This window comes from Gordionus sp. m RMFG-2023, chromosome 5 (genome assembly GCF_954871325.1).
Source record: "Gordionus sp. m RMFG-2023 chromosome 5, tfGorSpeb1-WG-v2, whole genome shotgun sequence".
In the NCBI taxonomy this organism is placed as follows: Eukaryota; Metazoa; Nematomorpha; class Gordioida; order Chordodea; family Parachordodidae; genus Gordionus; species Gordionus sp. m RMFG-2023.
The window spans coordinates 19,436,187-19,459,211 of record NC_088779.1 but is presented as its reverse complement, the minus strand read 5'-3'; the positions used below and the strand labels follow the sequence as shown (position 1 = coordinate 19,459,211).

The 23,025-nt window shown below is 27.7% G+C and overlaps 1 protein-coding gene across 2 annotated transcripts in view; it reads left to right on the top strand.

The window, feature by feature from the left end:
* The first annotated feature begins 2,304 nt into the window (after nt 1-2,304).
* The window catches only part of LOC135930536 (acyl-CoA synthetase short-chain family member 3, mitochondrial-like), a 42,370-nt gene continuing 21,649 nt past the window's right edge, over nt 2,305-23,025 (top strand). Inside the window, exons 1-5 of one of the 2 annotated variants that reach the window (XM_065467343.1) lie at nt 2,305-2,515; nt 12,313-12,457; nt 12,605-12,793; nt 17,937-18,074; nt 21,606-21,746. In XM_065467343.1, coding sequence (XP_065323415.1) covers nt 2,331-2,515; nt 12,313-12,457; nt 12,605-12,793; nt 17,937-18,074; nt 21,606-21,746 — 798 coding nt within the window. In that variant the 5' untranslated portion in view covers nt 2,305-2,330. The remainder of the gene's footprint in view (nt 2,516-12,312; nt 12,458-12,604; nt 12,794-17,936; nt 18,075-21,605; nt 21,747-23,025) is intronic. The other variant, XM_065467342.1, reaches the window with a different exon arrangement.

Here is a 23,025-nt window from a genome sequence, read left to right as displayed (position 1 = left end):
TTCTCATAATTACTCATGAAATGTTTTAGACCAGAAAAATCTTTTAATTCCAAATTATATCTTAATTCCTATTAAATAATAAAAGTATCATATAAAATCTATATATATATTCATCGTAATCAAGAAATGAACGCTTTCGTATAATCTTAATCTTAATGTTAATTTTTATATTTTCTATCAACTTTCCTATCCTCTTAATGTTAAATAAATTGATGGAGACTATATATTTCTAATGTTAAATTTTAAGAAAATTTTTTGTACATCACGGATTCGAACCTATTAACTTAACGATTTAAAGGCAAACGTTCTTCCACTCAGCCACCTTCTATATTAGATTTTGTAATATAATCTTTCTTATATATGTTATTATGCTATTAACATATTTTTCAATTAATTTATATAATTTAGATCTTATTGTGTTATTTTAAAAAGAATACTAACCTCACCTGAAATTATGGTAAGAATGAATATTATTAAATTTAAAATAGCAAATTAAATTATATTTAGCCAATTGAAAAATAAACATTTATCTCATATTACCACCCCAAAATATGCTAGTATAAAAATTTTATCACAACAACATGGGGATGACATACAATTCTAATTTATAAAGATCTACCCTACATTTTTAATTATATTTCATATGTTTTAGGTTATATTTAATAAAATAAATAAATAATCACTAAAATTTGTCATTTATTTTATATAAAAAAATGTATTTAAAAAAAAATTTCATATAATAGTTCAAGATTCTTGATGGGTTATCAACTAATATATATATAATCGCCGTAATCAAGAAATGAACGTTTTCGTATAACCTTAATGTTAATTTTTATTTGGTATCGACTTTCCTATCATCTTAATTTTAAATAAATCCTAGGAGTATATACTCTAATGTTAAAATTTTTTTTTTTAAAATAGATAACTTAAAAAAAAACTACATTCTTTACAGTCACCCCCCTTCTATAGTAAAGTTTGTAATACAATTCATCTTATATAAGAAACTATATTATGATAAAGTAATTTTTACATATCAATATTTATCTTTTTTATTGGAAGCTCCCGGCTTGGGAAAACAATTTCAAAATTATTATCGGTTAACCAGGTTTGAGAAAAATTTTTTAAAATTATAATGGGTCGGGTTGGGCTTGGAAAATATTTTTATAATATTTATTTTATTGGAAGCTGAAAAAAATTTCAAAATTATTATCTATTGGCCAGGTTTAAGAAAAATTTTTAAAATTATAATGGGTCGGGCGTGGGCCTAGAAATATTTTATAAATTATATTGGGCTACGCTTGGGGAAAAATTTTCAAATTATTATCAGCTTGGAAGCTTGGGAATTTTTTTAATATTAACTATGGATCAGAAATTGACCTAAACAATTAAACCAAGTCTCATAAAATCTGATTTTGATTGTATTTTTAAATTCATTATGATTTTTTAAAATATTTTATTCCAGTTCTCAACTACTAAAATTATTACAATCTTTGGTTATAGTTGGGGAAATTTTTCCAAAATTATTAAGACCTTGGACCTTGCTTGGGAATTTTTTCAATATTAAATAATAGGCATAGATGATCAATAATATTTTAACAAATAATATTGATATGGGCATCAAGTAAAAGCTTTAAATATATTTTGCCTCAAAACATAGCATTTAAACTATTTTAATGGATTGGACCTGACCTGAAGGTAGGAGGATGTTATAAAGAATAAAAATTAAATATTATTTTCAAATAACAGGTAACAACTATCAAAAGAGTAAGAAGAAAATTCTCATTCCCCGTCATTTTTAACGGGCTCAGCAATGCTGACTAACGGGAGCTCTGGTATTCTGAGTTATATATTTTTCATTTTGCCCTTCAAGAAAGACGGGTCATCATACTTTTCTTCCTTATTCATAGATGAATCAAAAATTAAGAATATCTTATGAGGTGTAATTCACAAATTTTCCTCATTTTCGCCTAAATTTTAATATTTTTATAAAATATATTAATAAAGTATATTTAGTACCATATACACAACTAATTACCCCTCAACTCCGTCATTATTGACGGGTTATTAACTAGTAATTTTATAATTATCAATACATTCATTTTCCATTAAATAAATAAATGCGTTAAAAAACATTTATTAAAAAAATAACAACTTTTTTTATTTGTTAAAAATTAAAAAAATAACGATGTTGAATAAATAATAAAAAAAATTTATATAGCACGATTTTTTGCTGAGGGCGTTCAATCATATTTAGGCAAATCGGATTTAAAATTTTAAGTTTTTGAAATTTAAAATCTTAAATTGAAATTATCGACCTTAATAATAATAAAATGATAATGAATAGAAATATGATTAAAATACGTTATTTATCCAAAGTTAAATCAATTTATAATGATATTTATCAAACAAGTATCAACAAACCAGAATATTTTTGGTCAGAGCAATCAAAAAATTTGTTTTGGCATGAAAAATATGATAAAATATTAGACAATTCTAACTCACCCTTTAATAACTGGTACATATATATTTTGATAGAATTTGATAGATTTATTAATTTTATTTAATAGAGATATTTTTTTAAAAAATTCAATACTGGTTGAAATAGATTAACTCATATGTGAAATTTAGTGGTTTTTTTTATGTCTTATTAACTTGCTATGTTACATGTATAAATTATTTTGGTTTGTCATGACACATTACTGTTCAGTGATAAATTGTATATATATATTTTTTAGTGATAAGGGGTATATAGGGGGGTGGGATTTTTATTAGCTTAAGATGATATTAGTTAACTGTATAATCCAAGTTTGCCTTTTTATGAAAGATTTACAATAATAAGAAATTTTAAAATTCTTATTCTATATAATTTTAAGAATTCTTATTTATATTCAAAGTCATGACTTGACCAAACTTCTAAGAACAATCATGGCTCACGAGAAAAGATGGACCAGATCTATCTTTCCTTATCCTAATTCAGGATTGGTATGTTAGAAATCTGCAAAGCCCAGTCTACCCAAAAGCCTAATCCATGGGCTAAGCCAGGAAATTAAAAAAAAATTAAAATCGGCCAGGCACACTAGTCATACCTAAAAAAAATTGGCTGGGCAATTGAATAAAAAAAATTTGAGCCAGGTTTGGCAATTTAGATCTAAAAAAGCAGGGAGAATATCTCAAATCTCTGGTTTTTCTTAAAATTTTAATACAGTTTGGGAATAAAATTTTGTTAAATTTTTGAATTTCATGCATCTTGATTTACTATTTGATAATAAATTACAATATGTTAATTTCTATGTATTTTAAGATCTTCTAACCAAAATACTAAATCTATAAATGATATAATAGATTTGCAAGAAATTAAACAATTTATTTATGATATGATCCAATTGCAATGCAAAATAAGATATCAAACCTAATTTAATTTATAAAGTGGTTGCTGTAAAAATAGATAGTCATAGATGAGCATGAGAGTTATAAGAGCCTTAATTGACATTGTAAAAAAATTATATATATATATATCAGAGACCTGCAGAGGTATAATTTGCACGGCTCGGCCCGGTTTTAAATTTTTTAGGCCCGGCCTGGCCTGGATATTTTTTAAAAAATTTTTTTATGGCCCAGCCCGGCCCGGCCAGGATTTAATAATTTAAGACCCCTCGGAATTTTTTAAAATTATATTCGACCTGGTATATACAAAAATTCACCTATGAGGTATTTTACCATATTTTTCAGCGAGTATTATCGCTTATTATTTAAAAAATACATGTTAAAAGCTAATATTTTGAGAATATTATATTGAATTTATAAAAATTATAAAACTGTTATTTATAAAAATGGATATTTTGAGCATACACTATATTTTATATTGCATTTATAAAAATAAAACTAATATTCATAAAAATGGTAATAAAATTTTGAGCATATACTATATTTTATATTGCATTTAAAAATAATAAAACTAATATTTAACTTATAAAAATGGAAAATATTTTGAGAATATAATATATTGTATTTAATTTACTATTTAATTTATAAAATAAAAATAAATTGCTATTTAAAAAAATGCATGTATAATAAATAGTATTTTGAATATAATCTAATTGCACAATATTAATATAATTTATTTTATAATATAAATTTTTAACAAAAGAAGATAATTGTATTATATAATATTGTAAGAAAAAATAATGAAAAATGTTGGATTAAAAACTTTCATGACTCAAGGTAAATATAATAAATGCAATAAATATTTGACAGTTTGCAAAGTAAAAAACCAGCATGATTGACGAAACCCTATACTCAAGAAAAATATTAAAAATTCACAAATTATGAAGAAAGAGAAGCATATCTACCTTTTCAGGTTGAAGATTACTTCTTCTTTCTTCAAGAATTCTCGTAGTGGAAAAATCCCGCTCACAGCTTGCACTTGAAGCAGGAATTGCCAATTTTACTAAAATTGGAAATTCGCTTTGATGAGCCGCCCACCACTCTAACAAATTATCCACCTTAAATGTTTCATCTATTTTTTTATTTATGTAATTATAATATTTATCATCGGGTATTGACATATTACCAGAATTACCATCGCCCCATTTGTCATAAAACGATTCAGTTTGTTTAACAACAGTCGTAATTTGACTGGTCGATGGTATTTCATTTACTTCCTGAGCCTCTTGTAATTTAATATAATCTTTTATATAGTTTTCCGTCATCTTGCGATCTGTCCCTGACTATATACGTAATTGCTTGAATTTGGGACAGAGAAAAAGAGAAATAAAATGATACTTGTGTAAAACAAATTTTTCAATTAAAAAATGCTTTATATTAAGTAAAATCAATTTTATTTCTCCTTTTTCGCTTTGAAAGGTATTACAAACTTCAAGAAGTGATATTCCTTTATTTGATTGTTTTGGTAAAATATATTCTAAAAATTTAGATATGAATTATAAAAAAATATATTAATACCTTGAATAAATTTGCAAAAAATTAATAATTAGATCGATCTGTGGGTGTTAGGTAGTGTTAACCATCACCCAATATTATATTAATCATAACTATAATATAATCTTATAACCATTAACTCATAATGTAAAAATTTTTATAAAAAATATTAAGGCCCGGCCCGGCCTGGGTTTAACAATCTTAGGCCCGGCCCGGCCCGGATATATTTAAAAAAAAATTTTTAGGCCCGGCCCGGATATGTTTTTTTTAGGCCCGGCCCTGCCCGGGTATATTTAAAAAATTTAAAATACGGCCGGGCTTAGAGCCGGGCCGGGTTTAGGGCCGGGCCTGCAGGTCTCTGATATATATATTAAAATTGTGATGGGCAAAGAATATCTGTACAAAAAAATTTGGGCCATGGCAGACTTTTAGTAAAATTTTAACAAGCCATGCCAGGTTCAGGGGCTGGGTAAATTAAAATTTTTTTAACTAGCTGGACTTGACAAAAAATTTAATGAGCCAAGCTGGGAAATTTGTGCAAAAATTTGGGCTAAGCCTTGCAGGCCTCTACTTTACATAGTTCAATTTTTTTGCTGGTGTATATATGATGTTAAATTATTAAGAATTTATTATTTTATTAAATATATAAATATCAGAGATGCATTCATCCCATTTGCAAAAAAACTCAATTCTATAGTGAAGTTATATCAGATTGTTTATATCACTTTACAATTTAAAGAAGAAGAAAATTGTCTGCTTCAGATCAAGTGCAAAACCAAATAGAATCTAGCTATTTTGTTGGCCAAAATTGGTTTCGATTGTAAAGCTATATAAACCAGTCCTGGTTGACAAATCCAATACTATCATCTTAAAGATATCTGTCAGTATTTCAATACTTATTGAGAAAAAAACATGCACATTAATGGAGTAAATATTAATCAATATTTAAAAATAGACATAGGTGTAACCATGGTGGAAGGGGGCAAGGATAAATTCAACCCCTTCAGAAAGTCGCCTATTCTCATATGTATCATTTTGTAATAAAAATCTCTCTACATCCACCTCCCCCAAAAATGTATACAATATCACTATGAATTTGAAGGAAAAATTAATAAAAGTTAACAATTTTTTAAAATAATGACTAAAATTCAAAATTTTAAGAAAAAATCATTTTTAATAAAAAAAATAAAAAAACTAAATTATTTTTTTAAAAATCTAACAGCCAAAGTCCTACAATAAGTGGAAAGATTAGTGTTGTTAAACGGCTCGATTTCTATTTAAAAAAAATGGCTAATTCAATATTCTAGGAAAAATATTACCTAAGCCTCGAGATTTCGCGAATAGATGTCCAAACCTTTGTGTCATCTATGGGAAAAATCTTGCTTGTGTAATATTTTTCTGGATAAAATATCGAGTTAACCGTTTTTAAAAATCGGCTAAAATCGAGTCGTTTAACACACAAGTAAAGATCTCCAACTAAATTTATGGTGGAAACACTTACCTAATAGTGCCCTTCTAGCAAAATCATGGCCACGTCTAAGAAAATAACATTTATATCAGGGCTTGACCCGGATATGTAAAAAAACCCTTACCTCCAATTTGAAGTTATTGGATCATATATTCTCTTAAAATCTACATACCCAATTGAGGTTCCAATGAAGACACTGCTTTTTAACCCCCCCTCCCCTTCGTTTTATGATGACTTCAAATCTGTTCATTTTTGGTAAGTTTAAAAAAAATACAAAATTATTTTTCCTCTCTTTCTCTCATTTATCTCCCCCGGAAAAAAAATTACCAGGAAATACCCCCCCCCCCCCCGGAAGAATTATAAAGTCATATTGTTTGGATTATATTTTTATTGCATATAATGGATACACTCATCTTTATAAGATATAGACAGAAAAATAAATATTTTAGTATTTTAATTATAATTTTACAAATATAATATATAAGTAAAAAAAAATGTTATAAAAATATATTTTATTAATAAGTTAATTTTTTAATGGTTCAAATTCACTCTGGAAAAGTCGTATTTGAGGTTACTCATATGCCCTCCATATTGAAAGAGCTCCAATAAAATATCGGTATTCATCGCAAAGTTTCTTTGACAGAATCTAGGTATTATAGCTCTGCAATTGATTGATGGATGCCTATTTCCAACAGATTAGAAAACGATAATTCCATCACTATTTGTGCTTTCTTTCGTCAAATAGAGTAATCTGATTTACTTTCCACCTAGGGAAATTGAGGCTCAATTCGACGTATCTGGGACTGAGAATTGCCTTTTGCGGCCTCCCTTGATACTCCCTTGATACTCCATTAATAATTTTTATCTAAATAATCGAGAATATCTTTAACATTGTTCAGAGTAATTCTTAGGAATGTCATTGCATCGGCCATATCACATAAGGGAACAAATGTTAGCTTTCCATCATGCCACAAAAGAAAGCTTCATCAGTCCTGTTTTGCTTCCAGACCTAGCTTCTGAATTTTTCTCAGGGTACTTTAACACAAATAGTAAAAAGTTATAGAATTTTTTTTGGAGATCTAGCAAAATTTCCATTCATATGCCATGCTGTCATATCCTATTCTAATCTCCTTCAAGAAAGTAAATTGAAATAAAAATTAGTAAAAAAAAATATAAATCCAAAAAAAAATATAAATCCAAATTTATAAAGTAAAGAAAAAAAAATCCAAATAAAAATCAGCGAAAAAGGAAAAATTTAATCCCCCCCCCCCCCCCCATATATTATTAAGGTAAAACATTCTTAATAACTCCCCACCGCTCTTCGATTTTGAGATCTCATGGAAGAAGTGTTTGACATTAACCAATCTTATGTTATATGAGAGTTTTTCAAAAAGTTTTATATATAAGCGTCAAATTTAACAAAAAAAATAATCTTTTGAAATTTTTTCTAGAGGATTTTTCTTCTGAGAAGTTATTCTTCCAGGAGTTTTTATTCCAGGGATTTTTTCCTGTTATTTTCAAGGGTTATTTTTCGGAAGTTATATTTCAAGGGCTATTTTTCTAAGGGGGTTTTCCGGGGCTTTTTTCCTATTACCCATTTGGTCCGGTGAGAGCAAGATAAATTTCACGAGAAAAAATTACCCGTTAAGAGAAATCCCCCAGGAAAAATACCACGAAAGATTCTGAGTTCCCCCAAAAAATCCCCAAGAAACTATCAGGAAATTAATTATCCAGAAAAATAAATTCCCCTAAAAAAATTCCAATTTCGCCCAGAAATAAATTCCCTATTTTTTAGATTTTAAAATATATTAAGCAGAAAATATTTCCTAGGAAAAAAACCAAATTATAAAAACTTGTATATTTCTTAAAAATTATTATCTCAATGAACATGTACTATTACATTGCAAAAATATTTATAAAATTATTTTAATATCGTTATAACATAGTATATTAAGATTTCAGTAAAACAAAAGAGGTCCGTGAAGTTGGCCCCACACTCTTGAATTTTCAATGGTTTATCAGTTGGACTGATTTGTACCATTTTCAGTTCGATTTATACCATCACCGTTTTTGAGATATTCAAAGAACAAAATGGGGGGCCAACTTCACGACAGCCCCCCAACTTTTGAATTTAAAAATAAAAAGTGTATAGGTCGATAGAGGATGATTTGTACCGATTCCGTTTTCAGTTCGATTTGTACCATCACCGTTTACCAATTATTTACCTTTAAAAATATGGCGCCAAAAATAAAAAAACACTCGAAAATTTTTTTAAATAATATTTTAACGTACTACGATAGAGAATTTTTTGTCTTCCTAATGATACCTCAAATTAAGCTTTATCTTCATTATTTTTTTCGGAAATCAAATTTTAGACCTTATATTATAGCGTGAAGTTAGCCCCCCCCCCCCCCCCCCGATATTCAAAATTTGACATTTTTCAAATTTTTAAAACGGGATTGATTTGTACCGTTTCAAACTTGATTTGTACCATTAGCGTTTTCCAGCTATTGACCGTTAAAAATATGGCGCTAAAAATAAAAACCCGAGATCATTTTCACGAAGTCCATATCGCGTAAACAATACCGTGATAATTGCTAGTAGTGTCTATATTTTAAAACATTTATTTTTATGATCATATTATTAATTAATATAAAAAATAGATTCAAAAATCGATTCAAGGATAGTTTAATTTTTTAACCTTGATATATTTCAGAGATCTTCAGAAGTACCATCACGGCCCGGCCCGGTTTTTAAAAAAAATTTCGGTCCGGCCCGGTCCTATTTTTTTTGCAAAAATTTTTTACAGCCCGGGTCCCCCTGTCAGGCCTGGATTTTTTTAAAATATATTTATTTTTAATTTTTATAGCTATTAAAATGGCGATTTAAAATATTTGGTTTTAAAATATACGGCCCGGGGGTATATTTAAAGAAAATTAAAATACGGCCTGCAGGTCTCTGATAAATTTATAGAATCATTCTCGAAGAATAGATTTAGAAAACTTATAAGGAATTTTCATATTATTTAAAATTATTTATTTTTAAAAATTATTTTGTTTAATATTTATCAAATTTATAAATAGTTGATTTTATATATCACGTGTAGAACTCGTTCTCTTTGTCCCAAAAAAATATAAGAGGGATTAGATTTTATAATTTTTATGACTTTTTGTTTTTTAAAATATATTAAAAAAATAAAATTTGGAGTTGAAAATTTATTAATTTTAGTTTTAGAGTTGTGTTAGTTAATTGTTAGAGTTATAAAATGGCGTTGTACTACTGGTAAAGTTTTATAGTATATAATTTTCACAATAACGGTTAGTTTTTTATATAGTGTATAATTATCATAATCGTGCCGTGATCGAAACTTACGGGGCATAGCGTTGCATTAAGAAATTATATTTAAAGCGGTGAATGTGACCTAAAATGGGGAAAATTATAGTGGTTAGTTAATAATTATCGAGGTATTGACAAAAATGTGGTGCTAATTTAAAAAAAAATATGTAAGGGTTTAAAAAAAGTATTGTTGAAATTTTTGAGTTATTAATACATATTAATTATTGAAAATAAGTGTACAATTGTTATTGAATTAAATTAGCGTTAACGAAATATATATAGAGAGCAAAACGCGATAGTAAAATACAATTGTGAGAGAGATTTTATTAAAGATAGAATGTAAATTTTTATAATAGTGTACTAAAGGGAATTAATTTGTGTAGGAACCAAAATTATAAATTAACGAGAGCGAAAATTTTAAATTAACGAGTGCAAAAACTAATGTAATAGCGAAAGTTTAGAATAATATTGCTAAATAAAATAGCGTTAAAAAAAGCGAAAATGGCAAGTGCTGGAAAATATATTTTAATATGTAGCTGTGTGATGAAGCTAAAAATTTTTTCAAAATAACAAGGCGATCGAGTTCACAAGAGATAGCAATTTTTTTTATTATAAATAGTCGCCTGATTTTATATATCACGTGTAAAACTCGTGATCTATTTGTCCCAAAAAAGAATAAAAGGGATTAGATTTTATAATTATTAGGACTTTTATGACTTTGTTTTTTTTTAAAATATATTTAATCTATAAAATTTGGAGTTGAAAATTTATTAATTTTAGTTTTAGAGTTGTGTTGGTTAATTATGTGAGTTATATAATGGCTACTACTACTGGTAGAGTTTTTTATAGTATATAATTTTCACAATAACGGTTAGTTTTTTTTATAGTATATAATTATCATAGGAATTATTTTTATGGTACCCTGTTTTATGCGTTTCCTTGAAGTCCTATTTTATAATTGCACATAAGTATCTCAGGCTTTAAGAATATATTATCATATGATTCATTAGTTAACCTTGATCTTTACTTGTAAAAAATGATATCTGGCCAATATTTATTGCCTGATTAAATGTATAATTCATTAATTAAACAATCATTTTTTCCAGTCACACTAACCAACCATATTATAGGCTAAATGAAAAAAAACTATAGTTACACCTCAGACTCTCTCTTTATCGGATTTTGAATCATGTTTCAAAGATCAATTACATCTAAATAGAGCAGTAGTTTGAAAAAAATCTTTGGTTTTTTTTATAAAATTTGTGATTTAATCTCAAAAAATTTTTATGCATGAAAATTATAAAAGATTTACTTATATTTTTAAAAATTATTTTGTCATTTTTAGTTAAATTTTTATCAAAAATCTCTACAAAAAATCTTTGAGGTACAATCTTTTTAAAATTTGATTTAGATATAGAAGCAGAATTGGGCAGTAATGCGAATACTTGTATTTAAAATACTAAATGCAAATACTTTTTAAATTATTTATTTGAATATGTTAGAAAGTATTTTGTATATATTTTTTTCAAATAAATCTTTATTCAAATATTTTAAATATTATATTAACAATTTAAAAATATACATAAATACTATGTAAAAAAACGATATAAAATGCAAAATTTTATTGGGAGTAGGGGACACGAAACGATTATGTAAAACTTATAAGTTCCTGAAAACGCGCAGTTATATTTAAATACTTCAGTATTTTCAATCTTAAGAAAAGTAATTTTTTGGGCTCCAATGTGTGGATTCGTATTTTATGACAATTTTTTTTAAAAGGAATGTATTAGAAGTATAAAATCCACTGGTGGATGGCAATTGGTGTAGAAGTTATCCAATGTATTTGTTTCGGCTTGAGTGAGTATGTTGCTATTGATAATTGTGGGGAAGTTGTAACACAGGTATAATCCTAAATGATAAATTTACCCATAGTCCATGGGATAGTTGTGAGACTATCAGGTCTGAGGCCATCATCAGATGAAAGGTTGCGAGTTTCTAAATATTAGGGATTCGAGCTTAGTATATTTGTATGTGAAATACTGAATAGCATTTTATATTTATTGCGATTTCAAAGAATAGGAATACTTTTCTTTCATTAGCGGTAGCGCGCAACTTTCAAAAGTATCTTTTGACAACATTTCGGATAAGGATATAACGTTACCAATATATGGTTTATGGTTAATTGTTAATATTTTAAAAATTGGGTTAAGTTTAATATTAACCACTTTTTTGTTGAACATATGTTTATTTAACAATTTTATTTGAGATAATTTTTATTTTATTAATTTTCTCAAAATTTTTAAATATTTTTTTGAGAATTTTTATCTTCTGAGAATTATTTACCAAAGAATTTTTTTCCGGGAATTTATTTTCCTGGGATTTTTTTCCGAAAATTTATTTTCCTGAGATTTTTTTCCGAGGAATTATCTTTCATGATTCATTCGGTCAACACTTAAGATTTTTTAATACAAATTTTGAATAAAAACTATAAAAATAACTGTATAAAATTCATAGAGCTCGATTTAAGTTTACTTTTATTTTTTTTTAAAACAATTTATTAATTTAAAAAGGTTTGTCGGAGGGAAATTTAACATCTGTTATAACTCGTTAGATAGACATTGTATAGAAGGTCATGGGCATCAAAAAGCAATCATACACGATAGCCCGCTTATCGAGAAGAGTACCTCTTTGACATACCAAGAACTATTGAACAAAGTTTAACAAAAAATTCATTGTTTATTTTACTAAATAAAAGAAAAAAAGGAAAGAAAGAGGAAATAAAGAATAAATATATAAATTAACAAAAAAAGAAGATTTTGTTCACATAAGGAGGTTAATTTTTTCATACAAAAATTGTTTCAGGTGAGTAGATTAGCAGGGTACTTAGTGAAGAATGGTGTAAAACCGGGTGACAGGGTTTTGATCTATATGCCAATGATACCAGAGGCTATTGTAGGTATATTAGCTTGTAGTCGAATCGGAGCTATACATTCGTTAGTTTTTGGAGGTTTTGGAGCCAAAGAACTATCTGTTCGCATCAAACATGCGGAGGTTTAGCTTAATTACTTTTAAAAAATTGTCAATATTTTTTTTATATATTAATTTAATAATACAGGATTTTCCGTTCGATGACTTACAAAAATTGAAATATTTTTATAGTTTTGAATGCACTTTAATTTTTTTAAAAATGCAAGTAAAAAGTTAATAATTATCAGACTTGCAGGTACCATTTGCACGGCCCGGCCTGAATTTATTTCAAAAATTTTTTTCGGTCCGGCCAAGATTAAAAAAAATTTTCAGGCCCGGCCCAGATTTTTTAAAAATCGATTATATTTATTTTTAATTCTTATAGCTAATAATAGCGATTTAAAATATTTGGTTTTAAAATATACGGCCCGGCCCGGGTATTTAAAAAAAATTATTTTGGGCCGCCCCGGGTATATTTAAAAAATTAAAATACGGCCCTTTCCGTGTACCCGTGTCGCTCTTAGGGCCGGGTTTCTCATAATTATATTCCCATGTCTTAATTCGAGCTTGTAAGCAATTTAAGCATTTCAATTTTAATTCAAGCGATTTTGATTTTAGATTTGTTACAAATCCGAACTTAACTCAGGGTGTTAATGTTGTATTGGGAGAGCTAATTAGTAATCAAAGGTATATTAAATCTATATAAATAAAATAAAGGATTAATTTTAATAATAACGATTGCTAACCACTTACTTTTGAGCACACCTAAAATAATATAATGTAAACTCTTTTAAATAATTCCAATTTATTAAATTATCGTATTACTTTTCTCTATTTAGAAATATTTAGAATCTCTCTGTCTGTAATTAATTTCAGATACTATAATTAATGTAAACAAATTTTTCTTTTTTATAAAATTCCACTCTAACTAACTTTATTGAAAATTGAATCATATATATATACATAATTATTTGCATATTAAATATAATAATTTTTCGAAGAATAAAAATATAAAATTAACATATTATTATTTAAATATAAAAATGTAAAATCTAGTACAACTATTACTAATTTTTCGAAGAATAAACATATAAAATTAAACTATTATTATTTAAATATAAAAATGTTAAATTTCGTACAATATTAAATTTACATAATACCACATCTCCCTCCTTCAGTTCTCCCTTACCCCATTGTGTTCGCCGCTTCTACCATGTTCCTGCTAGGTACACTTGAATTACTATTCGTTGTTAACTCCAAGCTGGGACAAAACCGTAATTTATGTTCTCCACCACAGGCCCAACAATCTAATCTCCTTCTTGCACCATATGGGGTTGTTCTTCGATCCCCTCTTGTTCTAGTCGGAACTTCTTGTAACCACTCCCCGTATCTTCGTCTGGCTTCATTCCTTGCCGCTTCTACCCATCTGTTTGATTCTTCTGAACCGTCAACGTCTCTTATCTCGATCCTCATTATCTTGTTACCAACTCTAACATACGAGGCCATCTAAATAAAATACTTTATACACATATATATATATTCTTCGAACTCTTATTTCTCTATACTAGGTTAAAATTTCTTCTCTAACTCTTTAAGTTTATCATCCCTTTTATTTCCTTCAATTATGATTCTCCTACTATGTATATCATCAATTTATTCCTTTCTAAATTATAAATCTCTTAATTATGTCTCATCAGTAAATCTGATTCTCATAATTACGTCTTTCATCAATTTATTTCTTCTAATCCTTCGTATATTTCTTATTTCTCTCTAAGGCCCTAAGCTTCTAAGCCTTACTTGCTTCAGGTGCCTTGTAAAAACTCCTTCTTGTCCTTCAATCTTTACTTCTACTTTTTTTTCCTATATTTTTGCTTATTACACCCTTCCCCCATTTAATAGGCCCATCAAACAACAATACCCAGAGAAGCCTATTTTAAGTTGTTTTAATGAGAATTTAAATATTATTTTAGCAGTCGATGCTTCTAATGAAGGTATAGGAGGAGTTTTATTACAGATGATCGATAATGTTGAGAAACCTATTTTGTTTTCATCGAGACGATTTAATAGCTCTGAGAAAAATTATTCCACGATAGAAAGAGAGGCTTTAGCAGTGAAATTTGGACTTACGAAATGCAAGGAATATCTGATAGAAAAAAGGTTTTTATTGTATACGGACCATAAGCCGTTGGTAGATTTATTTAAGAAGGAAAATAAGGAACTTATGATTTCACCTAGGCTGCAAAAATGGCTAATTTTAGTTGGTAATTTCGATTTTGAGATAAAATTCAGAGAAGGTAAACAAAATTGCTTACCGGACATTTTATCAAGATTGTTTAATAAAGATATTGAAAACAAAGAGCCAGTAATCAATAGTTTAGAATATATAGAAGAAGAAGAAAATGTAAATGGTAATATTATAAGAGCTGTGAGAATAGATACAAGAGAAAAACCTATAACATTTGAAATAGTAGAAAAGATATCCCAACAAGATGAAGAATTAATAAGAATTAAAGCTTGTTTAAAAGGAGATATAGAATGGAAAAATGAAGATAAAGCGTTTAAAAAAGTTAAGAGTGAATTAAATATAGAAGACAATTGTTTATTGAGAGGATATAGATTAGTGATACCGAATAAATTAAGAAAGGAAACCTTAAATGTAATACATTCAGGTCATCAAGCAATAGAAAGAATGAAAAATAAAGCAAGAGAATATATGTGGTGGCTTAAGATGAATAAGGAAATAGAAGAGTTAGCGAGGAGCTGTGAAACCTGTAACATGTGGGCTAATGTTCCAGCAAAGAATAAGGAAGATAAATGGCCAAAGACAGACATTCCATGCGAAAGAATACATGTAGATTTTTTAGAATATGAGAAGAAAAGATATTTCAAAATGGATAGATTGTCAGCAAGTTTCAGGTTTATCAACAAGAGTAGCTTTAGATAAGATAAAGGATTTTGTAGGTAAATATGGATTAATGAAGACGATAGTATCAGATGGAGGTCCAGCTTTTAAAGGTAGAGCATTTGATAAATTTTGTGATAGGTGGAATATTAGACATTTATTATCACCACCTTATTACCCAAGAAGCAATGGACAAGCTGAGCGAATGGTAGCGTTAGTAAAGAGTTGGTTGAAAAAGGAAAAATATGGAGAAGGTAAATGGTGATTATCATTGTTAGCATACAACAGTACGGAAACAGCAAAAGGAAAGTCACCAGCTGAAATATTTTTAGGAAGAAAGACGAGATCAGAATTAAATCTTTTAAAGGAAAAAGTGATAAGGAGAGAACAAGTAGAGATTGAAAGATTTCCAGTAGGAAGTTTGGTGTGGGTATTGTTGTTTGATGGGCCTATTAAATGGGGGAAGGGTGTAATAAGCAAAAATATAGGAAAAAAAAAGTAGAAGTAAAGATTGAAGGACAAGAAGGAGTTTTTACAAGGCACCTGAAGCAAGTAAGGTTAAGAAGCTTAGGGCCTTAGAGAGAAATAAGAAATATACGAAGGATTAGAAGAAATAAATTGATGAAAGACGTAATTATGATAATCAGATTTACTGATGAGACATAATTAAGAGATTCATAATTTAGAAAAAAATAAATTGATGATATACATAGTAGGAGAATCATAATTGAAGGAAATAAAAGGGTTGATAGACTTAAAGAGTTAGAGAAGAAATTTTAACCTAGTATAGAGAAATAAGAGTTCGAAGAATATATATATATGTGTATAAAGTATTTTATTTAGATGGCCTCGTATGTTAGAGTTGGTAACAAGATAATGAGGATCGAGATAAGAGACGTTGACGGTTCAGAAGAATCAAACAGATGGGTAGAAGCGGCAAGGAATGAAGCCAGACGAAGATACGGGGAGTGGTTACAAGAAGTTCCGACTAGAACAAGAGGGGATCGAAGAACAACCCCATATGGTGCAAGAAGGAGATTAGATTGTTGGGCCTGTGGTGGAGAACATAAATTACGGTTTTGTCCCAGCTTGGAGTTAACAACGAATAGTAATTCAAGTGTACCTAGCAGGAACATGGTAGAAGCGGCGAACACAATGGGGTAAGGGAGAACTGAAGGAGGGAGATGTGGTATTATGTAAATTTAATATTGTACGAAATTTAACATTTTTATATTTAAATAATAATAGTTTAATTTTATATGTTTATTCTTCGAAAAATTAGTAATAGTTGTACTAGATTTTACATTTTTATATTTAAATAATAATATGTTAATTTTATATTTTTATTCTTCGAAAAATTATTATATTTAATATGCAAATAATTATGTATATATATATGATTCAATTTTCAATAAAGTTAGTTAAAGTGGAATTTTATAAAAAAGAAAAATTTGTTTACATTAATTATAGTATCTGAAATTAATTACAGACAGAGAGATTCTAAATATTTCTAAATAGAGAAAAGTATTACGATAATTTAATAAATTGGAATTATTTAAAAGAGTTTACATTATATTATTTTAGGTGTGCTCAAAAGTAAGTGGTTAGCAATCGTTATTATTAAAATTAATCCTTTATTTTATTTATATAGATTTAATATACCTTTGATTCCTAATTAGCACTCCCAATACAACATTAACACCCTGAGTTAAGTTCGGATTTGTTACAAATTGTAAAGGATTAATTTTAATAATAACGATTGCTAACCACTTACTTTTGAGCACACCTAAAATACTATAATGTAAACTCTTTTAAATAATTCCAATTTATTAAATTATCGTATTACTTTTCTCTATTTAGAAATATTTAGAATCTCTCTGTCTGTAATTAATTTCAGATACTATAATTAATGTAAACAAATTTTTCTTTTTTATAAAATTCCACTCTAACTAACTTTATTGAAAATTGAATCATATATATATACATAATTATTTGCATATAATATATAATAATTTTTCGAAGTATAAAAATATAAAATTAACATATTATTATTTAAATATAAAAATGTAAAATCTAGTACAACTATTACTAATTTTTCGAAGAATAAACATATAAAATTAAACTATTATTATTCAAATATAAAAATGTTAAATTTCGTACAATATTAAATTTACATAATACCACAAGATTCAACTCCGAAAACGCACAATCTCTCCAATTTTGTCGCAAAATATTTACTAAATATTTTTTCCTAATTTAAATTTTGTTATCGGACGGGAAATCCTGTATCTAATTTTTTATCCATATCAAACGTTATAATCAAAGCCTAAATTAATTTTAACAGCCTCTCACGGTATTGAACCAACAAGGTTCGTACCTTATAAGCCTATCATGGATCAAGCGCTCAAATTTTCAAATCATAAGCCTAACAAATGTTTGATTTACCAAAGGAAGGAAATGAAGGTTAATTTTTATCATTATATAGATTTCTTATTTGTTATAAATATAAACGAGTATAATATGTATAATACAAAATAACATACCATATTCAAAGTCAATTGTAATATCAAAAAAAATATATAATCTTTATCCTTGAATAATAATTACTTAATTTAGTCATTTAATATATATATTTTTTAAATCTTCAATTTTTTTTATATATCAAATATTAAAAAAATATACATTTTAAACAAAAATTTATTATCATTTATTAGGTTTAAAACTCAATTCATTTTTATAGCTTAAATGCTTGCTTTTTTAAGTTGAAGTTTATCTCCTTAGATTTACAAAAAAAAAGCAGGCTCAAGGTCAATTAGTTCTGATTCTTACCTTTATAATTTAAATAATTGTCACACGTAAAAAGGAAGTCTCAAAATGGCTATAGTTTTTTTTAAAAAAATATACAAAGGACATCATTTAGTTTCACTTTTGCGTTTTTGGGTATTTGACACGTTTTATACGAATATAATGCGTTTTCATGAAATGGCTATGCGAATTTTCAGTTAAAATTTATTAATATTTTTCTTTAATAATGAATTTAATTTTTTCTAAAATGTAGAAAGATTTATAGAAAGGAATTATTTAATAATCACCCATGGATTGAGATTGTGTTCGAACATCATATCTCTAAAGATATTTTTTGTGCAATTAAAAAGTTCACCATTGCAACACTGGTGTAATTATAAATTTTTCTGCCCAGTTAAAATTTTAATGATATCCAAAGTTGTGAATTAATGGGGTATTAGTGAGGGAGATGTATTTTGATGTTTACATTTGAAGTGGTTATTTTTGGATTTGACAAATACGTCAATGTAATCCCAAACAAGGAATCGGGCCAGCGTTCCTAAAAGAATGAGAGTTTATTTCAGTCGGAAGATTTGTTGTCACCAACTTCATTTCTCTAGGTTCAAAATTACATTTTTGTCAAAGCATTGCAGATAATCATGTTAATTATCTTGTGTAAGATAAATCTGCATTTATAGTATATGCGGTGCAGGGAATGGTGTCTGGTTGATTTCATCAGCATGCCGCTGCGAGGGCATGGAAAGGGGAACGTACGGATTAAATTAAATACATTTTTTTTTGCAAAGGGGATTAATGTTTATTTTTATAGCACAAGCTCTATAAAGTATTCTCCCGAATAAACCTGATACGTTTGGGTTAGTTAGTTGTAAATCTTTTTCTACCATCTTTGCCCGGCCAACCTTGTTTTGGTATTTCTTCAGGCCTCTTACCATTTATTTTCAACATTGTTATCTTAACCCAGTCCGCGTTTGTCTTACAATAGATATTTCCCACTCACCTCAGTCAATGGGTGCGTAATCAGATTGGTACAATTCCTACAGTTTTTCTAAACTCAACCATAGTTTTTGGCCTTTCAACCTTTTGTCATCCATTTAATTAACCCATTTTTAATGCATTCCATTTTAATTACCTATGTTATTTACCTTTATGAGTTATGTCTCCGCATCATGTGTTATAGGCAAGAGAACACCTGAATTGAAAATACATCCTTTGAATGTAAGGGACGCATGTTTATAAGTTAGAATAGAATTACCACTTCTCGGTGAGTGTACAAAGCGAAGAGGCGACACGTAGGGTGTACGGCCAAAAAATTTGCCTCAGTGAAAAATAGTGAACAGGAAGGAGATTACGGAGTATAATTTAGTATGGATCCTATAGAAATTGAGACGCGGTAGTAAACAAAATCCTAAGTTCGGGATAACCTCAAGTCATTTACCATTTTTAAATGATAAAATTGGCTGTTTAAGCAATCAGCGGTAAATCCCTTTCTATCTGTGAAGAGGTTGATTATCTAGGCAAATTTAAAGAGGTATTTATGTCCCACTCTTATTCCATCAGGGCTATCTACTTGAAGGTGATAATAAGCACACTTTGATAAAATTAAACTAGATTAATTAGAACATACGGAATTGATTGATTTGGGACTTATTTGGGTTTTTTTCAAATTTATTAAATAATTTTGTGCAATAAATTTAACCCTTATTTTAAATTAAATTAAAATTAAAAATATATCTAAACATTTTTAATTAGTGTGGTACTCATTTTTATTCATTATAAAATTTCATTTATTAGCAAATATTAAAATAATTAAATATGATAACACAAAAGTAATAATCATTTTCACTAAGATAGTAGCACCCTAATTTTATTTTTGAGCACCCCCCCCCCTCCATATTTTAAAAAATTTTTTAGGTGGTATTTTGCTCAATCTTTTATATGTATTAACTCACCTACTTGAAAATAATTGTCACATGGAACCTTATTATATTAAATTTGATAATTATTAAGAGATAATATTATATAATCAAAAGAATATTATCCTTCACTGAAGACCAATTTTCCTACATTATTATATGGAAAAAATGTATTTAAAGTATTTTATTTATTATGACTTCTCGAGTTTTATATTTTATTATGTAACTTTATTTTGTATCATTTTATAATATTTATATATTATATATAATCTTAAATAGTAAATTATAGTTAGGGGTTATGCAATTTGTGATGGTCTTTATTTAAGAAATGATTTTTATAAGTTTTTATTAAAATATAAAGTGTGTTTGAATTATAAATTAAATATATTATTTAAATAATGACATTAACTATTTATAAAGTCAAATAAAATAAAAATTACTAATTGCTTTGCCCTAATTCCAGATAATATTCCAATTGTCGTTTTATTTTAATAAAGGAAAAGGAAAAATATTTATTATAAACCGAGTTAGGACCGATTTATTTTTTGTTCTATACCGAATCCGACTCAATTTTTGTATATTTATTTTTGAGCCCGGCTTTTATCTGACTTACAGGGCTCAATCAAATTACGAATATTAAAATTATTCAATTATTATAAATACAATATTAATATTAAATTATTTGTTCCGCAAACTTTAAAACAGTAGTATACGAATTAGTGTTGTTAAACGGCTCAATTTAAGCCTATTTTTAAAAATGGCTATAATATTTTATCCAGAAAAATATTACGCAAGCCTGAAGATTTTGCTGATAGGCTCAAATCAAGCCGTTTAACAACACTAATAAGTGATTCGTCTTTTGGGAGGCCTAAATTTGATATATGAATATTTAAATTTGTTAAACTTAGAGGTTTAATAATATATATTTATAAAATCTGATCGGGGTTTACCTATCAACTGATCCGATTATAAATAAGAATTATATGAAAACAATACCTAGGGAATAGAATAAACCAAAGTAAATATCAATAAAATAAATATATAAAGCAAATATAGGCTATTGCTCTAATTAAAAAAAATTATCATATTTTTAAAAAGATTCCTTAATATAACTTAAATTTTTTATCTGCCATTTTTATATGGATCAGCCAATTTAAAAATATCAACCAATAACCGGCATTCTTAAAAATATCAGTGACTGGAACCGATCCGATCTTAAAAAAACTTAGAAGAATATATTTTGGAATTATTTTGTGTTGTTAAAAAATTTATATAGGACAAAATATGTCTAACTAGTACACATGACGATGATTGGGAGTTTGAGATGACAAATAATTACAGCGATGTATGTATTCCTTTAGCAGGTGAAAGTCCTTTATATATCATATACACATCTGGAACGACGGGGCTTCCCAAGGTACTATTTTTATTATATATTAATATTTTATTTTCTTATTTATGCCTCGCTTGATATTGGTTTGATTAATAACATCAAAGATCAAAATAGTCCCATGTGATAAAGGGCGCGAGACAGATATACTTCATTGTAGCTTGGAAATCTTACTTCTACTAATAGAGGGACAGTGGAAGGGGTTTGAAAATTCTAACTTATTATTACCCAGAAGAAGATATATAATGCAAACCTAAAATCTACATTTTTTTTTATTTAACAACTAAAAGCACACTTCCTTATGGGTTGGGGGGCGTTTCGCCTATAGACATTTCCTCTATAGCTTTTTTGCCTAAGTGCGAACAAGCGCTAATGAGCGAAATGTTTATAGACTAATCGCCGATATATTGGGGCTCCTTGAACAAAAAAACTATAAGCAAAATGTCTTATGCGAAATATTTATAGGTGAATCGCCGGCACATTGGCGATTATTGGCGTTCCTTAGGCGAAAAAGCTATAGGCGAAATGTCTTAGATGAAATGGCTATAGGCAAACCCTTATACTAAAATTAGTTTAATGATAAATTCTTCCACAATTTTGTTTTTTGTATCATCAAAACAGTTAAAATTTAGATGCGTGAAAATTATATTTGATTTTCTTAACCCAATATATTTAAAATTTAATATTAAAGATAATTTGAACATTGTAATTTTAACTGGATACTTATTTGGTAAAATGTTAAAGCCAGGGTTCTGGTCTCCACACTTTTTTTTTGCCGAGTTGAGTAAGCCTAAGTTAGGGATTTTTTTTAAAAATGGGGTTTAGTTTAAGAGAGTATAGAAAAGGTGAAATGATTGGGACAAATATAGAAACCAAAACCTGGATCCCTCTTTTATAATTTATAGAAACGAGAACCGGAACCCATTTTAAAATTTACAGGGTGTTGGTTCTGGAAGCGGTCTGCCCTAACAAGTGCTACTAATTTATATATTCTTTAAAATGCTTAGTGATTCATTTTGGTGGGTTTATTTATTAATTTTTTGATTGCTTTGTTTGGAACCTTTCCTTTTGATTAAAGATTTTCCTTATAGGGCCTTTTTCTTTTTTGATCGGGGCTTTTATTAAGTCTTTGATACTTTTCCTTTCTGGATTCAGACCTTTTCTTTCTTTGATTGGATTTTTTACTTTTTTGATTGGATTTTTTTCTTTTTTGATTGGAACTTTTCTTAAATCTTTGAAACCTTCCTTTTTTAATTGGATGCTTTTCTTTTTTGATAGGACTTATTCCTTTTTTGATTGAAACTTT